Source organism: Polypterus senegalus, chromosome 1 (assembly GCF_016835505.1).
Source record: "Polypterus senegalus isolate Bchr_013 chromosome 1, ASM1683550v1, whole genome shotgun sequence".
Taxonomy (NCBI): domain Eukaryota; kingdom Metazoa; phylum Chordata; class Cladistia; order Polypteriformes; family Polypteridae; genus Polypterus; species Polypterus senegalus.
The window spans coordinates 276,469,061-276,488,645 of NC_053154.1; the positions used below are offsets into that span (position 1 = coordinate 276,469,061).

General features: G+C 39.3%; 1 protein-coding gene across 1 annotated transcript in view; it reads right to left on the bottom strand.

The window, feature by feature from the left end:
- Positions 1–19,585, bottom strand: part of LOC120542482 (slit homolog 1 protein-like) — a 349,841-nt gene that overhangs the window by 25,239 nt on the left and 305,017 nt on the right. Inside the window, exons 26-29 of the mRNA XM_039774990.1 lie at positions 15,911–16,074; positions 8,590–8,714; positions 2,713–2,810; positions 2,477–2,616 (exon numbers count right to left, since the gene is read on the bottom strand). Coding sequence (XP_039630924.1) covers positions 2,477–2,616; positions 2,713–2,810; positions 8,590–8,714; positions 15,911–16,074 — 527 coding nt within the window. The remainder of the gene's footprint in view (positions 1–2,476; positions 2,617–2,712; positions 2,811–8,589; positions 8,715–15,910; positions 16,075–19,585) is intronic.

Here is a 19,585-nt window from a genome sequence, read left to right on the forward strand (position 1 = left end):
CACGTGTTAGTAGATTACATTAAATACATGCTTTTTAACATCATTTTACAATAGGGTTAAAAATGTAATCTAAATAGGTTTGTGGTGGCTTGATGTGAAAATGGCATTGATTGATGTGTATTAGTGGTGAAAGATCTCAGCTATTGTTGGGTTTTCTTAAACATAACATTTTTTGAAAGTATACCCAATAGTGTAGTATTCAAAATTTAGCTACTGGAAAATTACTATTAATGCATAATCTATATATATAGAAGTCAATATGTGTATGTATGTATGTTCCAGCATCACCTCTGAATGGCTGGAGCGATTTTCATGAAACTTGGTACACGTTTCTCATTGTTTGACTAAAAATACCGTAGGGTGAAATCAACCCTAACCCACCCCCTTCTGGGTAGGGTGGGGGGTGATCTTGCGGTCTTGTATGCCTGTCATCATCCAGTTGACACTCAGAATGACCACCAGAGGGCGAACTGGAGGTGACTGCCAGCATTCTTTATGTTTGAGCACCACCGCGCCTCTGTTGCTTTTGAAATTAAATAGAGTTGGCCGGTTCTGAGCATCAACTGGATGATAACATACATAGCAGACCATAAGACAACCACATTAGTGAATCTTCATTGTTTGTTCATTTATTTTGTGTTTTTTTTTAATTATATTCTTCTCAAACAATTAAATAAAACACTTTATTTTCCTCCCGGGCAATGTTGGGTATTTCAGCTAGTGACCAATATTAGCATAAAATCACTGTCAATATTACCATGTTAAAGGAGAAGAGCAACTGAAATAGTTCCTCATCTAGCTATTAATATTAGTCAGCACACACTATCCATCCATCCATCCATTATCCAACCCGCTATATCCTAACTACAGGGTCACGGTGGTCTGCTGGAGCCAATCCCAGCCAACAAAGGGTGCAAGGCAGGAAACAAACCCCGGGCAGGGTGCCAGCCCACCGCAGGGCACACACACACACACCAAGCACACACTAGGGACAATTTAGAATCACCAATGCACCTAACCTGAATGTCTTTGGACTGTGGGAGGAAACCCACGCGGGGAGAACATGCAAACTCCACACAGGGAGGACCCGGGAACCGAACCCAGGTCTCCTAACTGCGAGGCAGCAGTGCTACCCCTAGTGCCACCTTTGCCGCCCTAATTGCTTTTTCCTTTAATTTATTTCCAGAGAAGTTACTTTTTTATACTCTAATGGTTAACTTCATGCTTTTCAATGAAAGAGTTTGAATTTTCAAAAGTTTGCACTGCACAGTCAACAAAAATTGAACTGTCCTGACAAATTTCTTTGAAGAATAAGTGTGCCACTTTTTAATAAAATTGGTCCATCAGCGGGCAAGTTGTTTCAAGCTGATAGACAGACAGACATGGGCTGTCACAATGGGTGCTTTGTGCATTATATGCAAACATAATGGTAACACTTTAGGTGCTGAAAACAATTAATCTATTACTCATATACTGTTTTGTGACAAAGCCTTAACAATGCACGTAATAAAGCTATAAAGTGAGTAGTTAATACAATTCGCATCTTGAACGTTCTGTTGGAGACATGGAAGACTCCTCAAATCAAATTAAACAAACATGGTAGTTTTTAAATAAAAATGTTATAAAAGTCATCTTTTTCATTGTTACTACATGTACTCAGTTCACGGCCCTGCCAAAGGTTTAAGAATTAATTTCATAAATGGTCAGTGAAGCAACTGTTAATTATGCCTAAGATCATATCATGTGTTAAACTATAATGTGAACTTAGGACTGAAATTTTGCAAAGTCATACCAAATTAATGAAGATTTATGCATGAGGGGTCTAATTTAAAATGAATGCATTCAGGTATTCGTAATAGGCATCATGGTAACAAAGCGACCAGTGCTGTTAACTCACAGATCTGGAAAATATGGCTCAAACACTAACAATCCCCATCTTGGTCTCTGTCCATACAGAGTTTGCATGTTCTTACTGTGTAGGTTCAGATTCTTTCCTGTTTTTCCTCCTCAATATATGTGTATTAGGGTCATTCCAGCCTGTTCTTGTGAGGCAGTGAGATTGAGCCTGTGATGGATTAGTGTCTTGCCCAGGGTTCTTGCCACAACGCCTAAACTACTGGCATAGGCTCTGGCCCCCATAATTTTGAATAGGTATGGTAACAGATGGATAACACCCTCTGTACTTTGAATATTTTACTTAGATATTTGCTTTTGCTGCATTATTAATATCATTGCAATCGAGTAGTGATCAAGGCTAATAAAGATCTATGATAATTAATTATTTGTTTTATATTATATGTCTGCGGTGGGCTGGCGCCCTGCCTGGGGTTTGTTTCCTGCCTTGTGCCCTGTGTTGGCTGGGATTGACTCCAGCAGACCCCCGTGACCCTGTAGTTAGGATATAGCGGGTTGGATAATGGATGGATGGATATTATATGTTGTATGTACAGTATGTAGGAAGTGTTCCTCATCTTACCTGTGTAATGAGGAGGACATAGACAAGTGTAATTATTGACTCCATCTATACATGTAGCACCATTTTCACAATCATTGTCTTCACAGTCATCTATATTTATTCCACAGTTTAAGCCTTCAAATCCAAGTGGACATATGCAGCTGTGAAAGAAGACATAATTTAGGTTTTGTGTGCTGTATACTGAAAAACAAATATTTTAAAGACTGTATATATTTACTTAAAGTGTTATATTTTACCTGAATCCTGCAACATCACCTGTATTTGAAAGGCAGCTGCCACCATTTTCACACGGGTTGTTGATACAAGCATTAACAGTTGTCTCACAGTCCTTTCCCTGAAGTCAGAAGACATAAGAGGTCATTTTATAAAAATACTGGTTTAAAAATAAATCCTTCATTCCTTATCTCACAGCTTCATTTTATGAACTGCAGTCAAGCTATATAAAAAGAACTATATAAAATGTAAAAAAAAACCTTAGAAACAATACAAATAATGACATTGTTTGCATAATCTAAATTGTAATTATTAATATATGGCAGCATTTTCAGGGATGTTGTCTTCTTTCCTCACTGTTTGGTTGTTTACTTTTTTGCATTCTTTCATCTTCTGGAAAATGAACCAAAGATACTGTACATTCGACTGTGATCTGCTAATTCTAAACGTGGCAGATGAAAACAAAACTGATATTAAAAACTTGGCTCCCAGGTGGGTCATGACTGAAGTCCTCTAAGCCAGGGATCACCAACTCTGGTCCTGGAGGACCACCGTGGCTGCAGGTTTTCATTCTAACCCTTTTCTTAATGAGTGACCTGTTTTTGATACTAATTCACTTCTTTTGAACTAAGTTGAACTGATTTGCTCTTGAAGGCTCAGACCCCTTAATTGTTTCCTATTCCTTAATTAGCAGCCAAACAATAATGAGATACAAAATGAGCCAAAACAACTGGTGTCCATCATACTATATCTGAAAATAAAGAAAGATGAAGGAATGCTGATCTGCTCAGGTCCCCAAAACATTTTAATGGTACTCTTAGAAAAGAGAAAATCAATAATTTCAGAAATTGGTGCTAATGCACCATGAGAGCAGCAACAAGCCATGGAAGTAATGAACTGGTTTAAATAACAACAAGACTCAGAACCTCATTAAGCCGCTGGTTGGAGTGAAATTGTTTGAAGTTTGAGGCCCTGACTTAGTTGGTCTTCACATTTCATTTCTGTTTGGGGGCCGTTTATAGGAAGAAATGAAGAAATTCAGGGGAATAAATCCTATAAAAGCAATTCAATTAAAATGAATTCACAAGAAGTTAATTGGCAGCACAAACAGGGCACTCGTTAAAAAAAGGGTTAGAGTGAAAACCTGCAGCCATGGTGGTCCTCTAAGACCAGAGTTGGCAACCCCTGCTCTAAGGAATAGGCCTAAGTTTAAGAGTCCAGTAACCCTGTTACAGACTGCCATTGACGTCCAAATGAAATAAGAAATCAACAAGGATAAAATGAGAGATGTTTCTGATTTGATGTGCTTAGTCATCTACAAATACTTGACTCTTACATGAACAGCCTTGAGTTTTGTGGGATGATTGTGGATGATGTACTTTTCTATCCTGCCATTCTGTATACTACCATGTTATAATCGTGCATTGTATATCACATTTGTACTGAGAGTAATATCTTTTTACTACCACTTACATTCCCTTCTACTATTCTATTCCCTTCTTTGCTATCTACTAGAGGTTGTACTCCTTTATTACTATCCACATCCTTCCAAGTTTATTCTTTTGCCCTCTATAAATCATACCTTTATCCAAAAAAGGACTCTTAAGATTTGAACCTGGCAAAAAATCAAACACATTACATTTTTACTGTCCCTAACCCTAACCCTAACCCTTAAAATCTGACTTTTTTCATTAATCCCTAAATGAGTGTATGTAAAGCAATGTTGACTACTTCTCAGTGTATGACACACATAGGTGAGGTGTTTTGTCATACTAAAGCTTTGTTTATGAAAGAACCTGTGCAGCATTACATGATATCTCTCTTGTGGCATTGGCAATGTATGTTTTATTAACATATAGTAATTGTTATATGAGCATTAAAATATTCAATACAGTTAGTTATTCTCATATAGTGAGTGAATAAGATGCCAGTACAACCACCAGTCAGGATCTCAAATATGCAGTGTGTTTATCACTTAATCATTGTCTTTTTGAATCAGATGAGGACTCAGATTCTCTCAGTAAAATATTTAAAGATATCTATAAAAACACAAACTGATTAGTTAACACAGACTTTTTAATAAAATGTAAAACTTCCACCTGAACCAGATACCTTTAGTACACTGACTTGTTTAAACCTTCTCTTTAAGTAATCCAGAGAAACAGAGAAGGAGGAATAATAAGGTAATGTAGGCAGCCGCATAGAATACAGTTTGTTACCACAATTAAAGAAGATGCAGAATACATTAAGTTTACTAGGGTGAGAAATTATGGATGCAGTTGGTTTTGGCTTTAGTTTTAATCATTAAGTGCATTATCTGCAAACCCTGCCTCAGTTTGCGTACATCATTACTGTTGCAGTTGACATTGAATATGTTTATGACAGCTGCATACTCTTAATCTGATGAAGAATTCCTCAACATGTCCCAGATTACAGAATGTAAACAATCCTTTTGTTTTTCCTCCTCTTTTTACAATAAATAATCCTGAAAGATGAATATATCAATACTCCTCTAGTATGTTATGCAGATTGCTTAGTAAAATATTGGTATTGGCTTGCACTGGGATATAGACAGTATTCAGGAAGAACACAGAACAATTATCTCAGAAAATAAAACAGATAGCACAAGATTCGAGTGGAACGCCTTGGCGATTGCTGAATGGATGCTCTTACTGCTTCCACATTTTCTGCTGTTCTAACGGTCCTAGGTCTGCCAGGTGATTTTCTTTTCTGTGTGGGCCCAGTTGCCTGAAGGTTAGAAATCCATAGCAAAATCGTTTTCCGATCTGGTACAGATGCATTTCGACTGCACGCGAAGCGTGTATGGAAGGCTCTCTATGTCGCTTTCACAGAACGGTTGTTCTCATAATACTCCTGAACAACAAAGTCCCGATGCTCACTGGCCCAACTCATGATGGGTACTTCAAAACGCTACAGCAAAATATGGGAGATATTTATGCCCACTGCACTTCATACAATCCTGGCACACCTGAATAATAAAAAATACTGTGCTTATAAACTGCTGCTCACTATTTAACATTCTTGTACCTGTCAATGGCGATCATTAACCTCCTAGACTCCTAGTCCTCGTCTTCTACTTCTTTTTTTAAAGAAAATTAATTCTGCATAGTCTTACAGTTCTTCAAGAGTGGGTGAGAATGACACATTTCTGGTACCATGTGTTGTTGTTCTAATTTGTAGCGCACAAACAAGGTAATTGGTATGAAACTGTTAATCTGGTTCTTTCTTTATAACTTGTTTCTTTTATTCTTTTCACCTAATCAACATATGTTACACACATTAGCTAATCAGCTAACAATGTTTACTTGTGCACTTCAATTTACATTTCACTGCTTAGCTAATCACTAGCAATTGATCAACAGAGTACTGAATATCATTACTACTGCTAACCTGCCACTTGAAAGGCACACCTCTTTTATCAGCTCTCAACTGGAACATTCATACCAGTTACTCAATGGCTCAAGACAAGTATGGCATTTTTAAAAAAGTTATTAGCTGCTTGCTATCGGTTTTGTGTCCAGAGGTAGATTTGATGGTACTCAACTGTGCTGCAAACCGAAAAGAAACCATGGATGGACTTCCTATTCAGTGTTTAAAAGTATAATTTGAAAGGTGTATTTTAATACGGTGCATAGTAAGATTCTTTATGAACTTTGAAACAGAAACAACCAAAACTAAATAACAGCTAAACTATTTTTACATTTGGTTTAGAAGCTGCAGCATACAGAGTATAGGTTTTTATTTTGAGATACATGTTTTACTCTACATCAGCACATTGGCTAGAATGATTCAGAGCTCTTTATTTCTTCTGATTTAAATGAATGTTGGTCTGTATATTTTTTTTAACTTGATTTTATTTTTTAATATAGAAATGTTCCTACGTTTCCAATTTGTTTTGGTATGTTCTTTAAGTATATTAATTTATTTACTATCATTCATATTCTTGTCATTAGTAGTTGGTTAGCATTATAAGCAGGCCTTTGATTATTTGATGGTTTGTTTTGATATTTTTTTGCCCTGCCATAGACTGGCGCTCCACGTAGAGATGGTTCCTGCTGTGTGCTAATGCCGCTCTGACAAGTCACACCTCCCAGCAATATCACATTCAAATAAGTGGATTAACAAAATAACTAATGAACTTTTTGTCAAACTAAGTAAACTTTTAAAAACATTTTGCCTAACAAAAAAACCCAAAAAAACCCCAAAAACATACTTTTGTAAATTCTGAGCCTTGAGCCATTGAGTGCATTATGTGTGTTCCCATGTCTCTCTCAATTGGCTGGTTAAAAATAATTACTCCTATTGTGTAAAAGAATGAAGAATGAGTTGCCTCTCTGCTTTTGTGCTCAGATAATTTGTTTTCAGTAACAAATTACAAGAACAATGGCAACATTTATGTGACTAGAAAATTTAGCAGAATGCTCAAAATGTGCTTAATGTACTTAGAAAACGTGTTGCATGCATTTAAAATGTAACTTGTATTTACAGAATGTGTCATGCTCAGGCATGAACTTTTGGCAGTGCTGCAATGGAAGAGCAGAGTTTTTCTTAACAAGGAACATTTTTTAATCTAAGTATTCATGTTTTTTGATGCATGTTTTTTGTTTATTAAAAACTGCCATTTGAAAAAATAATTTGAGTAAAAGTTACCCTTTGTGAAATTCCTTGGGACAGCAGTGGATTGCAGTTTTGATTGTGGCAGCTGAAGCAATTCAGTTCCCAGAATCATCACATTCAACTCTTCTGTTAGTAAATTCAGTCAGCGGTATAAGAAATACCTTTGTAACTTTGAGTGTTTAACATAGCAGTGTCACGTATCAGCCTTGCTGTAGTTTGTCTTTATCTGTGAAGTGTTTTGCTAACTAAATATTATGCCAACAGTGTTATTTTAGTAGCCTTTTAGCTGTACAGAGTGAGTGTCTAAGCTGTTGAATAGTATTTTTTATATTTGTATGCCTACATTTTTTACTTTTTATTAAATTTATGATTTTTTGTTGCACTAAATGGGTCTGCTATATTTGTTTGGTTCTCCATATGCATGAGCTCTTGTGCTTAAGGGTAATACCTTACATATGTTAGACAGATACAGTGTCCATTTGGCTTTGTCTTGTTGAGCTCTAGTTTAGGGTAACATCTTTTCTCAGAATTTAGACAAAAAAGTTGTCATTTTATATCTATACTCCCACTAATACTAATCCGGAATCACAAACTAAACTAAAATGTGTTTGGGAATGTGGACTGAAACCCCAGTTTCACTGTGGAAGAATGTGCAGTCTCCACATGAACAGCAACTGGGCACAAGATTCAAACCCAGTACGCTAGACCTGTGAAGCAAGTATTAATAATCTATAAAGTATTCACTTTTCTAGTAAATAACATTTCCATTGCTAATACAGCTCTGTTTAACAAGGAAGGCATGTTTTCTGAATCTAAAACCTTTGCTGCTTCAAAGTTAAAGTGTTTGGAACGTTTTAAAGACTTTTGTTAACAATTACGAAAGTGCCCCATAGACTCCATTTTAAACCACAAGACCATGCACAGAATTTTTTTAAATGAAAAAAAAAAGCTTCACTTGCGAATACAATTTAATGTGTTCACAATGTAATTGTGAAAAAGTAACCTAAGCTTGAAAAATACTGTACTTATTGTTAAACACAAAACATAATATTTAAATACAGCACAACTCGTAATCTAGATATTTGTTTAATTTAACATATTTTCTAGTTAAAGCTGCAGTTTTGGGGAGAAGAACAAACATGAATTCCATTACATAGCTCACAAACATCAGATCAGCTGGAACCTGAAACTGAACATCATTACTTGTAACAACTTGCTGTTATACATTTCAGGATGTGGTGCTGGGGAAAGTTGAGGCTTACTTTGAATCCTGGTAAGCAGATGCACTTGTACATTTCATTTAAATCACTCTGGCAGGAGCCCTGATTTTGGCATGGATTAGACAGACATGGACTGCACTTAGCAAGAACAGCAGAATCTTTAGGACCTGCAATGCAGAAATGAACACAAATCATCATTTGGAAATATATATATATATATACTGTGCAAACAGAACTAGGTTTTCAAACATCAGTTTTGCTACAATTTAAACCTAAAGGATTTGTAATAGGAAAATGTGCAACTTGTGGTTCACTTTAGACACAGTTCTTCATTTTTTTTTTTTATTAATTTTATTACAATCCATACAAAGCAATCAAGTTTTTACAAAAAGAAGAATTGAGTTAAGAACAGATCGATCCCCACCCCTGAGAGAGAGAGCAAGCCAAATAACGTTAAAGTTAAGGCTTGTAAACATACCTAATTTAAAAAAAATTCTCTGTGCTTTATGAACTTATGAACTTTAAAATATTACTGATTAGATCCTGCCATGTTTTGAAAAAGGTCTGCACAGATCCTCTAACTGAGTATTTGATTTTTCCAATTTTAAATAATATAACACCTCAGTTTCCCACTGACTTAAAAGAGGAGAGTTTGGGTTCTTCCAGTTTATCAGAATAAGTCTGCGTGCCAACACTGTAGTGAATGCAATCACAATTTGTTTGTCTTTCTCCACTTTAAACCCCTCTGGAAGAACCCCAAACACAGCTGTTAATGGGTTAGACAGTTCTTCATTTTGAACTTTTCTTATAATAATATCAGAATTGCAGCTTATGTCGATAGGTTATATATTGTAGGAGGAGAACGGGCATCCCAGCTGGAAAAGAGAAGAACCCATTACCCAGATGGGAGGCTAGCACGACAACACAGATTGATTGCCTGGCGGGACAAATAAAGAACTTTGTACCCAGGCGGTGTAAATCGATGGAAGGACCAGTGATAGGCAGGAGTTGGGAGCAGTTCAATTCCCTATACAAGAAGTGGCAGTGCCACACATAAACGAGTCAGAGTCGGGAGGCAGTGGGCAAAACACTCAGCAGAGGTGAAGAAGGAGGAAGAATTGTTTGTTTGTTATTTATTTATTATATAATTGTGGCACATTGATGGAAAGAGGTCTGTGAAAAGGTGCTTTGTGGAATAAATATCCTTTTTATTTTATTTATACAATGTGTATTATGTTACTGTGTCTGTGGTTTGGGGCTCTCTGATTACAATATACATATGGAAATCAGGTTTTGTGATATGTTTTTGACATACTGAACCCTGAAAATAAATAAATAAATACTGACTTAATTCAGTTTTTCTGTTTTCTGAGTAGATAAAAGAACATGGTATGGTATGACTATCTTGAACTGAGTAAGGCCCTGTTTAGTCACTAGCATAGCTTGAATTCATCTATGCATGGATTCAGCACAGCGGTGGAAATATTTTTTAGGGATTTTTTTTTTCCATGCTGACTCATCACAATCAAACAGTTGTGGCAGAGTTTTCAGCCATTCATTCACTCATTGAACCTCCTGTTCGCGTTTATCCCAAACGTACCCTGCTGGATTGAGATACAGGGACTATGCAGACCATTAGAATAAACTGAGATCAGTCATGTTTGTGAAATTAGTTGGGAGATATCTATTTGAAAATTGGTAGACTGTTGCCATAATGAGATGGGAATGGTCAACAGCAATGGTTATATACACTGTTGACTTTTGAAGGCATTCAGATAGTACTGAGTTGCCTAATACATCCTACATTTACCATGCCATTACTTTTCCACTATCGGTGTGTACTGCTCACATAAAACATGGTGGATCCGTGGATTCTTACTGTTTACACCAAATTCTGCCGCTGCCATCTGGATGTCAAAAACTCAAAATATTTTCAGACAAGGCAACACTTTTCCTAACTTCAGTTGTCTGGTTTTAAAAATTAAATGCCTACTATAGCCTCTTCTTCCTGTTCTTAGCTCAATGAAGTTGAACTCAGAGTTTCTTCTGATGCTGTATAACTCAGAAATGCCAATCTTTTACATGTTGTGCATTCAAAGATGTCTTTCTGCGTACCACTATTGTAAACAGTTGTTCTCTTAAAAATGTTTGCCCATTCCTTTCTGTCTACTCTCAGTAGAAAGGTGTTTTTTTTTCGTATTGAACTGTTACTCACAGATTTCTTTTTTATCACAGCAACTCTACACCGCAGTTCATAAAAATCCCAAGAGAGCAGCATGTATTTTAGCATTTCTAGGTTTGAGATGCTCAAACCTTTCCGTTTTGGTGCCAGAAATTAAAATACTGTCAAAATTATTTAGGCTGTGCATCTTGACCAGTCTACTGTTGGTGACATGCTAAATATATTCAGTTGGAGCCACAAGGTTAGCTGTTTGGAGTAGAAGACTATTAGTATTAGCACAGAGGTATACATATAAAGTGCTCAGACCCCGTTTACACACACTGTATGTATGTGTGCTGTGTGTGTGTATATACTGTATATTATATAAATACCACAAGCATACACACTTACAGTGCCTTCAGAAAGTACAGATCCCTTCATGTTTTACAAATTTTGTAAACTTGTAGCTCAATGCCAAAATAATAGAAATTATGTTTATCCTCCTCAAGCAACACTCAATACCCCAGAGTGACAAAGGAAAAGCAAGATTTTAGAATTGGTTTCAGATTTACAAAAAATACAAAACTGAAATATCACACTGACACAAGTATTCAGACCCTTTACTCAGTACTTCATTGAAGCACAATTGGCAGTGATTACGGTCTGGGGTCTTCTAGTTATAACATGTCAAACTTTGTACACCAGAATTTGGGGCTTTTCTGTTTTTCTTTTCTGCAGGTTCTTTCAAGCTCGGTCATGTTGGATGGAGACCATTGGTGGTTGGCTATTTTAAGGTCTCATAGAGTTGACCCTAAGCTACTTCTGCGCTGTCTTTAGTTTGTGCTGTTGGAAGGTGATCCGTTGACCCAGTGAGTGGTCCACAGCACCATGGAGCAGATTTTCCTTAGGATATCTCTGTAGATTGCTCCGTTCAGCTTTCCCCCAACCCTGATGAGTCTTTCCTGTCACTGAAAAGATGAAGATGAGTGGTACTTTGTTTTTTCCAGATGCGATGCTTAAAATTGAGGGCAATCTTGGTTTCATCACATCAGAGAATCTTGTTTTTTACAGTCTGAGAGTCCTTTAGATGCATTTTCGAAACTTCAAGCGGGCACTGATGTGTCATCTGGCAATTCAGCCATGAAACACAAATTAGTGGAGTGTTGCAGTGGTTGTCCTGGGTATAACGTTAAACTGCATCCGGCCCTGCAAGTAGTCCTCCAACTTGCTGGGAAATCATGGGGTTTGGTGGCAGGATTGGCATTCCAGCCACCGTAAAAAAAAAAAACTTCACAAAACTCCGAGACTACAGAAAGGATTCCTTTTTGCTCACCGTGGGAGTAGCTCTGTTACAGCCGCCCAAAGAAAGGCTGCTCGCATCATGAAGGGGATGGGGGTAAACAGGGTCGGGTCTGTTGGGGATCAGAACTAGTGTGGTGCTGAGGCATTGCCGCTGCATGGCAGCACTTGGGTCCCAATTTGAAATGGCCCATATGGGTGGGCGCATGGAACGTCTTGTCTCTCCAGTAAGATCATCATCTTCCTCTGCTGTTGGAGGAGCTGCGTAAACTTCACATTTCGGTGGTGGCACTCTCTGAGGTGTGCAGACTGGGGACTAGCCAGATCTCTGTAGGTGGATACACCTTCTATTGGTGTGGTCGTTCTGATGGCTGTCATACTTGGGGAGTAGCTGTTGCTGTAGCATATTGGCTTCTTCCGATGGTGTCCGATATCACTCCTTTCAACGAGCGTATTATGGGACTCAGATTACGGCACTCTCTGGGTGCCTTGTGTGTTGTCTTAGTTTATGCTCCGACCGCGGTGAGTGATGTCTCAGCGAAGGAGACATTTTATTCGCAGCTTCGCTCGGTGGATGATGGGTGCCCACGAGGTGACATTCCTCTGGTCATGGGTGACTTCAATGCAACCACTGGCACTGACAGGGCTGGCTATGAGAATTGTCTCGGTCCCCATGGGTCTGGTGACTGTGGTGAAAGTGGCTCCATGTTCCTTGACTTTGCAAAAGGTCAGGGGCTGCGAATTGCTGGATCCTGGTTCCAGTGCCCGGAACCACATCATTGGACTTGGTACTCCAATACTGGTGGTGCCGTGAAGGAGATTGATCACATCCTCGTGAGCAGACACTGCAGGCTCTTGCAAAACTGCAGGGTCTAGAAAAGTGCCCAGTTTGTGAATTCTGACCACAGACTTCTTGTTGCTACTCTTAGGATCCAGCTTAGGTCCAGTAGGTTACCACCTACTAGGAAAATGAACATGGACTTGGCCAGACTCCAAGACCAGACTGTTTCTAATGGGTTTGCATGCAGTTTGTGTGAGGAACTTTCAGATTTCTGCCGATCCTAATGTGATGTGGGAGACCTTCTGTGACAAGACCCTGAAGGTTGCTGAGGGCTGTGTTAGTGTTACCGGTGTTCCCAGAAGGAGGTGATTCATCTTGCAGGGCACCCTGGATATCATCGAGAGGAGCCACAGCGCATGGCTCAATGGCAACTCTGGTCTGTACCGGGAACTGAGAAGGATGGCTCTGAGGGCTCTGAGGGCAGATAAAGAGGCGTTTGTTAGAGGAATCTGTGAGCAAGTGACACACCATCTGTGGTCTAGCGACCCATGTCCTGCTTACAGAAAATTGAAGCATTACGCAGATCTGAATCTGTTCCTCGGAGAGTCTCAGTCAGGGCAGCTGATGCAATGGTCCTTACAGATGATGCTGCAGTTGTGACCCGCTGGACTGGCTCTGGGTCCACGATTCTTGAGGCTGATCCTTCAATTAGCTGTAAACCATCCAATCCCCCTAGATTGCACAGGTGGTGAACCAGCTGGGGGGGGGAGGCTGCAGGGATCTGTGGTATCCGGGGTGAACGTCTCCAGGATGGGGGTAAGGCTTTCCTCCTGGCATTGCAAGCAATCTTTGCTTCCATTTGGGAGACTGGCATCATCCAAACTGACTGGAAAACGGGACTTGTCACCCCTATCTGGAAAGGGAAGGGTGATTGCCTGGATTGCAGCAACTACAAGGGATAACACTGCTCTCGGTGCCGGGTAAAGGTCCTTGCTAGGGTCGTCCTTAATAGGATCCGTGATCACTTGCTCACCTACCAGCGACCGGAACAGTCTGGTTTTACACCTAAGAAGTCTACCATTGACTGCATCCTGGCACTGAGGGTTCTCATGGAGTGCAAATGCGAATATCAGCAGGGTTTCTTTGCAGCCTTTGTCGATTTTCGCAAAGTGTTTGACTCGAGCTGCCCAGTGGAACATCCTCAGGGTTCATGGGATCCCCTCGAGGTTGTTGGATATCATGGCTGGCCTGTACACTGGTACTGTGAGTGCGGTGCAGAGTGGAAGCAGGACCTCTGTGTTTTTCCCAGTTGATTCTGGGGTTCGTCAGGGGTGTGTTCTTGCTCCTACTCTGTTCAATGCTTGTACGGACTGGGTGTTGGGCAAGGTCATGGGGTCCAGCAGCTGTGGGGCATCTGTTGGTGAAGAAAGGTTCACGGATCTTGACTTTGCTGACGATGCTGTGATCTTCGCGGAGTCAATGGAGGCTCTGATCAGGACACTTGAGAGACTGAGTGAGGAGTCTGAGGGTCTGGGCTTGTGAGTGTCCTGGATAAAAACCAAGATCCAGGCCTTTAATGACCTCTTGGGCACAACCATCAGCAGTGTGTCTGTCTGCAGAGAGAGTGTTGACCTTGTTGAGAGGTTTACTTAAATTTGCAGTGACATTCATGTCTCTGGTGACTCTTCCTGTGATGTCAGTAGGCGGATTGGGAGAGCATGGGGGGCCATGAGGTTGCTGGAAAGGGGTGTGTGGCGCTCCCGATATATATGCAAAAGGACGACGGTCCAAGTCTATAGAGTCCTGGTGCTCCCTGTCTTGCTATATGGTTGTGAGACATGGACGGTATCCAGTGACCTGAGACGAAAACTGTACTTCTTTGGTACTGTGTTTCTTTGGAGAATCCTTGGGTATCATTGGTTTGACTTTGTGTCGAATGAGAGGTTGCTCATGGAGTCCCAAATGAGGCACATTACCTGCATTGTGATGGAGCATCAGTTATAGCATTACGGCCATGTGGCGCGTTTCCCAGAGGGTGACCCGGCTCGTAAGATCCTTATTGTTAGGGACCCGAGTGTCTGGACCAGGCCAAGGTGTCTCCCACGTAATAACTGACTGCGGCAGATGGGGGGTTCTGCCTGAGGGGTTGCAAACTGGGATCCCAAGTTGTTTCGCCGTGTAGTGGGTGTGGCAACGCATTGTACCAGTGCATGCTCCCCAACTTGTCTTGTTGCAGTGGTTGTCCTTCTAGAAGTTTCTCCCATCTCCACAAATGTTCCCTGGTGCTCAGCCAGAATGGCCCTTCTTACCTGATCTTTTAGTTTGGCCAATTAGCTAGCTCTAGTCAGAATCCTTATTGTTTCAAGCTTATTTTATTTAAGACCACAGGCCACTGTGGTCTTGTGAATGTTTAATGCTGCAAAAGATTTTTTGTAGCCATCCCTGATCCATGCCTTGGCACAATCCTATTTCTACGATTGGCAGGCACTTTGTTTAACCTCACAGCTTGGTTTTTGCACTGATACACATTGTCAACTGTGGGACCTTCTACAGAGGGATGCGTGCCTTTCCTAGCCTTATGCAATCAATTAAATTGATCACAGATGGACTCCAATCAAGAAACATCTCGATGATCAATAGAATGTGAAGCACCTATTATCAATATGTGAATACGTGTCAATGTGATATTGCAGTTTTTTATTTTTTGATAAATTTGCAATAATTCCTAAAATCCTTTTATTGATTTCATTTTGTTTGATGAATGCAAAAAATTTACTTCAATGATTTTAGCACAAGGCTCTGCAACATAACAAAATGTGAAAAAGTGAATAGGGCTGAATGTTTCCAGAAGGCACATTCTCTTTATAATAAGATAATGAAGCATAACATGTAATCTGATCCACAACCATTATGTCATACTGTAGAACTAATGTGCATACTGTACTTTCCAACACAATGTTTACTAAATTATGGTATATAGTAACACAATATCACTGCTTATTTGTACTGCAGCAAATAAAATGGTAATGATTTTTTTCTGGACGTATAAGAGCTACAAATAAAAATAATCTTTAAAATGACATCTGGTATTAACAATTATTTTTAACAATCATAAACCTCACCTTGGCACTCAAATTTTTTGGCTGGTGTGGTGAGGAGCAATTTACCCTCCATGCCAGGGGGACCAGCGCAGCGTGCAATGCCGGGTTCCTTATAGCCAGTCTTCACCCAGTCGGACAGCCAGCGTAAATGACAATCACAGTAAAGAGGGTTGGCACCAATTGCTCTACAAGAGTGAAAATAAAGTTTTCTTTTATTGGGTATGTAGTATAATACAAAGTATGAAAAATATCACAGTTTTTCAAATTTGAAGAATACATCATTAAATAAAACTAGGGTTTATCGGTATTGTATAATAAAAATATTACTTTAGGCAAAATATGCCTGCTGCTATGAAAGATTTACCCAGAAGATGGCAATTAAAATGATGCCACTCATGAAATTATATCAGACTAAAGGCTGAAGAAGTAACACACAGGTCAGGTCAGGTCAAGTTGAGGAGCATGCACTGGAACAGTGCGTTGCTGCACCCACAACATGATGAAACTGCCCGGTTGGCAATGTGTATGTGGGGGTCCATGTCTCACAACCATATAGCAAAACAGGAGTTACCAGGACTGTAAAGATTTGGACCTTTGTCCTTTTGTCAAGATATCGGGAGCGCCACACACCCCTTACCAGCAACCTCATGACCTCCCCATGCTCTCCCAATCCGTCTACTGACTTCATTAGGTAGAGCTACCAAAGACATGAATGTTGCTGCTGACACACTACTTTAAGAATTAAAATATATATTGTTTCTATTAGAAAATATAAAGGTATAATACATTATGATGGTATTTCATTGTTAGCTGGTTTACTAGGGATAACAGCACATTTCGACACCACTGCGCCTATCTCTTCCCAATTTTGCACAGATTGTTCATTTATAAAGAGGAATACCATGGGTTTAATTTTGTTTAGTGATCTGCAATTTTATCAGGGAAGCACCAGTCAGGCATTTTTGGGACTTGGCACAGATATGCAAAGTTGCTCCCCACTGTGTCAGTCAAAATTTGGTTTGGGGTCATATTATTTCTCCCCCAGGGGAATTTATTTAGTGACCTCACATTTTCAATAGTGAGCTACAGTATAAAAATTAAAATGCAGATTTCAAACTACAAGTTTCATACAATAAAATTTCATACTTTTGCCACAGTGCTTCAGATTGTGGATATTATTCTCTGGATTACATGTAACAGTTATGTTTTTTTAGCTATAATATTTATTTTGCCTCTCTGGCAAAGCCAAGTCTTGTTGAAGAACCAGGAAACTGCTTTATCATATGCAAAGTTACTCTTCTCCATTTTGTCAGTGCCTTTTTTTAAATCTCACTTAGTGTGTTTACACATTCTTTAATAACCCAGCTATTCCCAGAAATGTGATTTCTAAAATGACATGTAATCTCTTATTCCAATTAGAGAAATCAGGTTATTGGCCTCTGATAAACCTGATTAACAAAAGTAGATATCTCTGTGAATAATTCAACTATATGACAACGTAAACCCATTAACCAGGTTACTGTAAAGGATTTTGTAGTCTGTGCATGTCCGTTGCACTCTATCAGCCTGTGTATATATTTGCTTCGCATAAGCTTTCAGTAGCCATTGGAAGATGTGTCCATGAAATACATTTCCAGAGGTAAATGTTGAAGCAATCACATCATTCCTTTTCTTCGTTGAAATAATCTGTCTCAATATTTCATAAATTGCTAAATTTGTGTTGATGAGCTGAACATACAATGCTGAACTCAGCAACACAATCTGGAGAGTAGTTGGGTAACACCTTAAAAGTAACACACATTAAGTAGATTACTTTTTGAAGTAACAAGTAACCTATCGCAACACTTATTTTAATGAATAAAAATGAATGTGTTATTACTATTCCAGCAGCACTGGGTGTAAGGCAAGATGCATATGTATCGGGACTTTTACAGGCCTCAATTGCACAGCCATGCAGAAATGCTTTTGTAGTGTGCAATCCCGTGTAGCCCTGTTGGGAGTACACTGTCGTTGGAGGACTGCCCTGGTGGCAGCATAACCCAGAAATGCTCCTGGTGACCTGGAGAGGAGACTGGAAGAAGCTCCTGGGTCTAGTTTAAAAGAAAGCCTTGCTGCCTCACTTAAACTGAGTTGGAGTTGGGAGACAGTGGGCAATGCTCTTTTGGAGGAGGAAGGAAGAATTGTGCATGGTTTGTTTTGCTCCTAATTGTAAGTGGAAGGCATTTAGTCAAATGAAAATCATTTATTTGAACCTGGAATTCTTTTGGGTATTGCTGTGTCTGTGGTTTGGGATGCAGTTGCACCCCTTAGAGGTTTGTGGACACTTTTTCTATAGTGTCGTTTCTTGTGACTGAAGACAGAGAGATATAATTAAAGTTAGTAAAAAATCTTTTATTAATACACACCAGGCAAAGGTAAGATGACAGAGAAGCACAGTCCTAGGACACCTGCCCTTCATCTGCCCCGAGGGGTCGGTGTCCCAAATCTTTTATAGGGCAAAGCTTTGTCTTATGACTTTAGTTGCACAAGAATTTCAAAACATTACATCTTTACAACAATTTGCTTGGATCAGCATTTACAACATTTTTAAAGTTCATCAGTTGGTCACTTGTGGTTTTTTGTCTGTTAGGAAAAACAGGAAGTTGCACTTGTCATATGCACTTATAGACAAGACAGGCCTTGTGTGGCTTTTGTCACATACACCAGATTGATTAAACTGATTTTATTTTTCCACAGGTTACAACATCAACAGAAACCTATACCAATTTGACTAAACACGTTTATAAAATACAAGAAATCACAGGCATCAAGGTTATGTTCTGATTCACAATGATGTTTAACTTTTTTTGCGTAGTTTAATTACATTGTTGCGTTTTGCAAAAGGAGAACTCCAGAAGATTACTTGCGCATGTAAATGTGTATTATTAAGAAACCAGGTTTCTGCCTTACCCGGGTTATTCAAATTACTTGATTATGTATGTGCATGTAAATGCACTGACTTTTGCCTGGACACTCAGTTTTTCAAAGAAGACCTTATCTACAAGGATTTAGCTTTTTGTAATGTTTTCTCAGTTTTCTAATAATGTATTCTACTGTGGTTTCAAAGATTTAAAGCAGTCTGGATTGTTTATACTCTTCCATTAGTCAGTGCTTTTTGACAATGCAGTGCTGGTGCCGGCGCTGAGTGGCAGAAAGAATTCTCTTCTCTTTACATGGCTCTTTTAAGCGGGTCTCTGTCATTAGAAGGACTGCTCACGGTTTGCAGCAATGCAGACTTCCTGTTTTTAAAGACACACCTGGTGCTAGCTTTGAAGCAGCTTATTTGAATGATGGAATGCCACTTAGTACTCCGGGCGACTCATCCCTGGCTCATGCAACTCATCAGTACTGTTGCATAGCCCTTTCTTCAAAGTCACTGTCTCCAGTAACCACTTGTTACTTTTTAAACAGTGCACAAGTCTTCAAAACTGCGGCAGTCATGCGGCCAGTGATAAAAGCATATCAGCAGGGGTCTTTAACACTTCATTGTTAGGTGGTACAAAAAGGATGTTGGATGCTGCATTGTCAGATGGAACAACCATGATGCTGAGTGCTGCGCTGTCATGTAATACAACAAAGGTATTAAACACTACACTTTTGTGAACTACTGAGCGGGCAAACTTCCTTTACTAGAGATGCAGATGTACTGGAACCTTC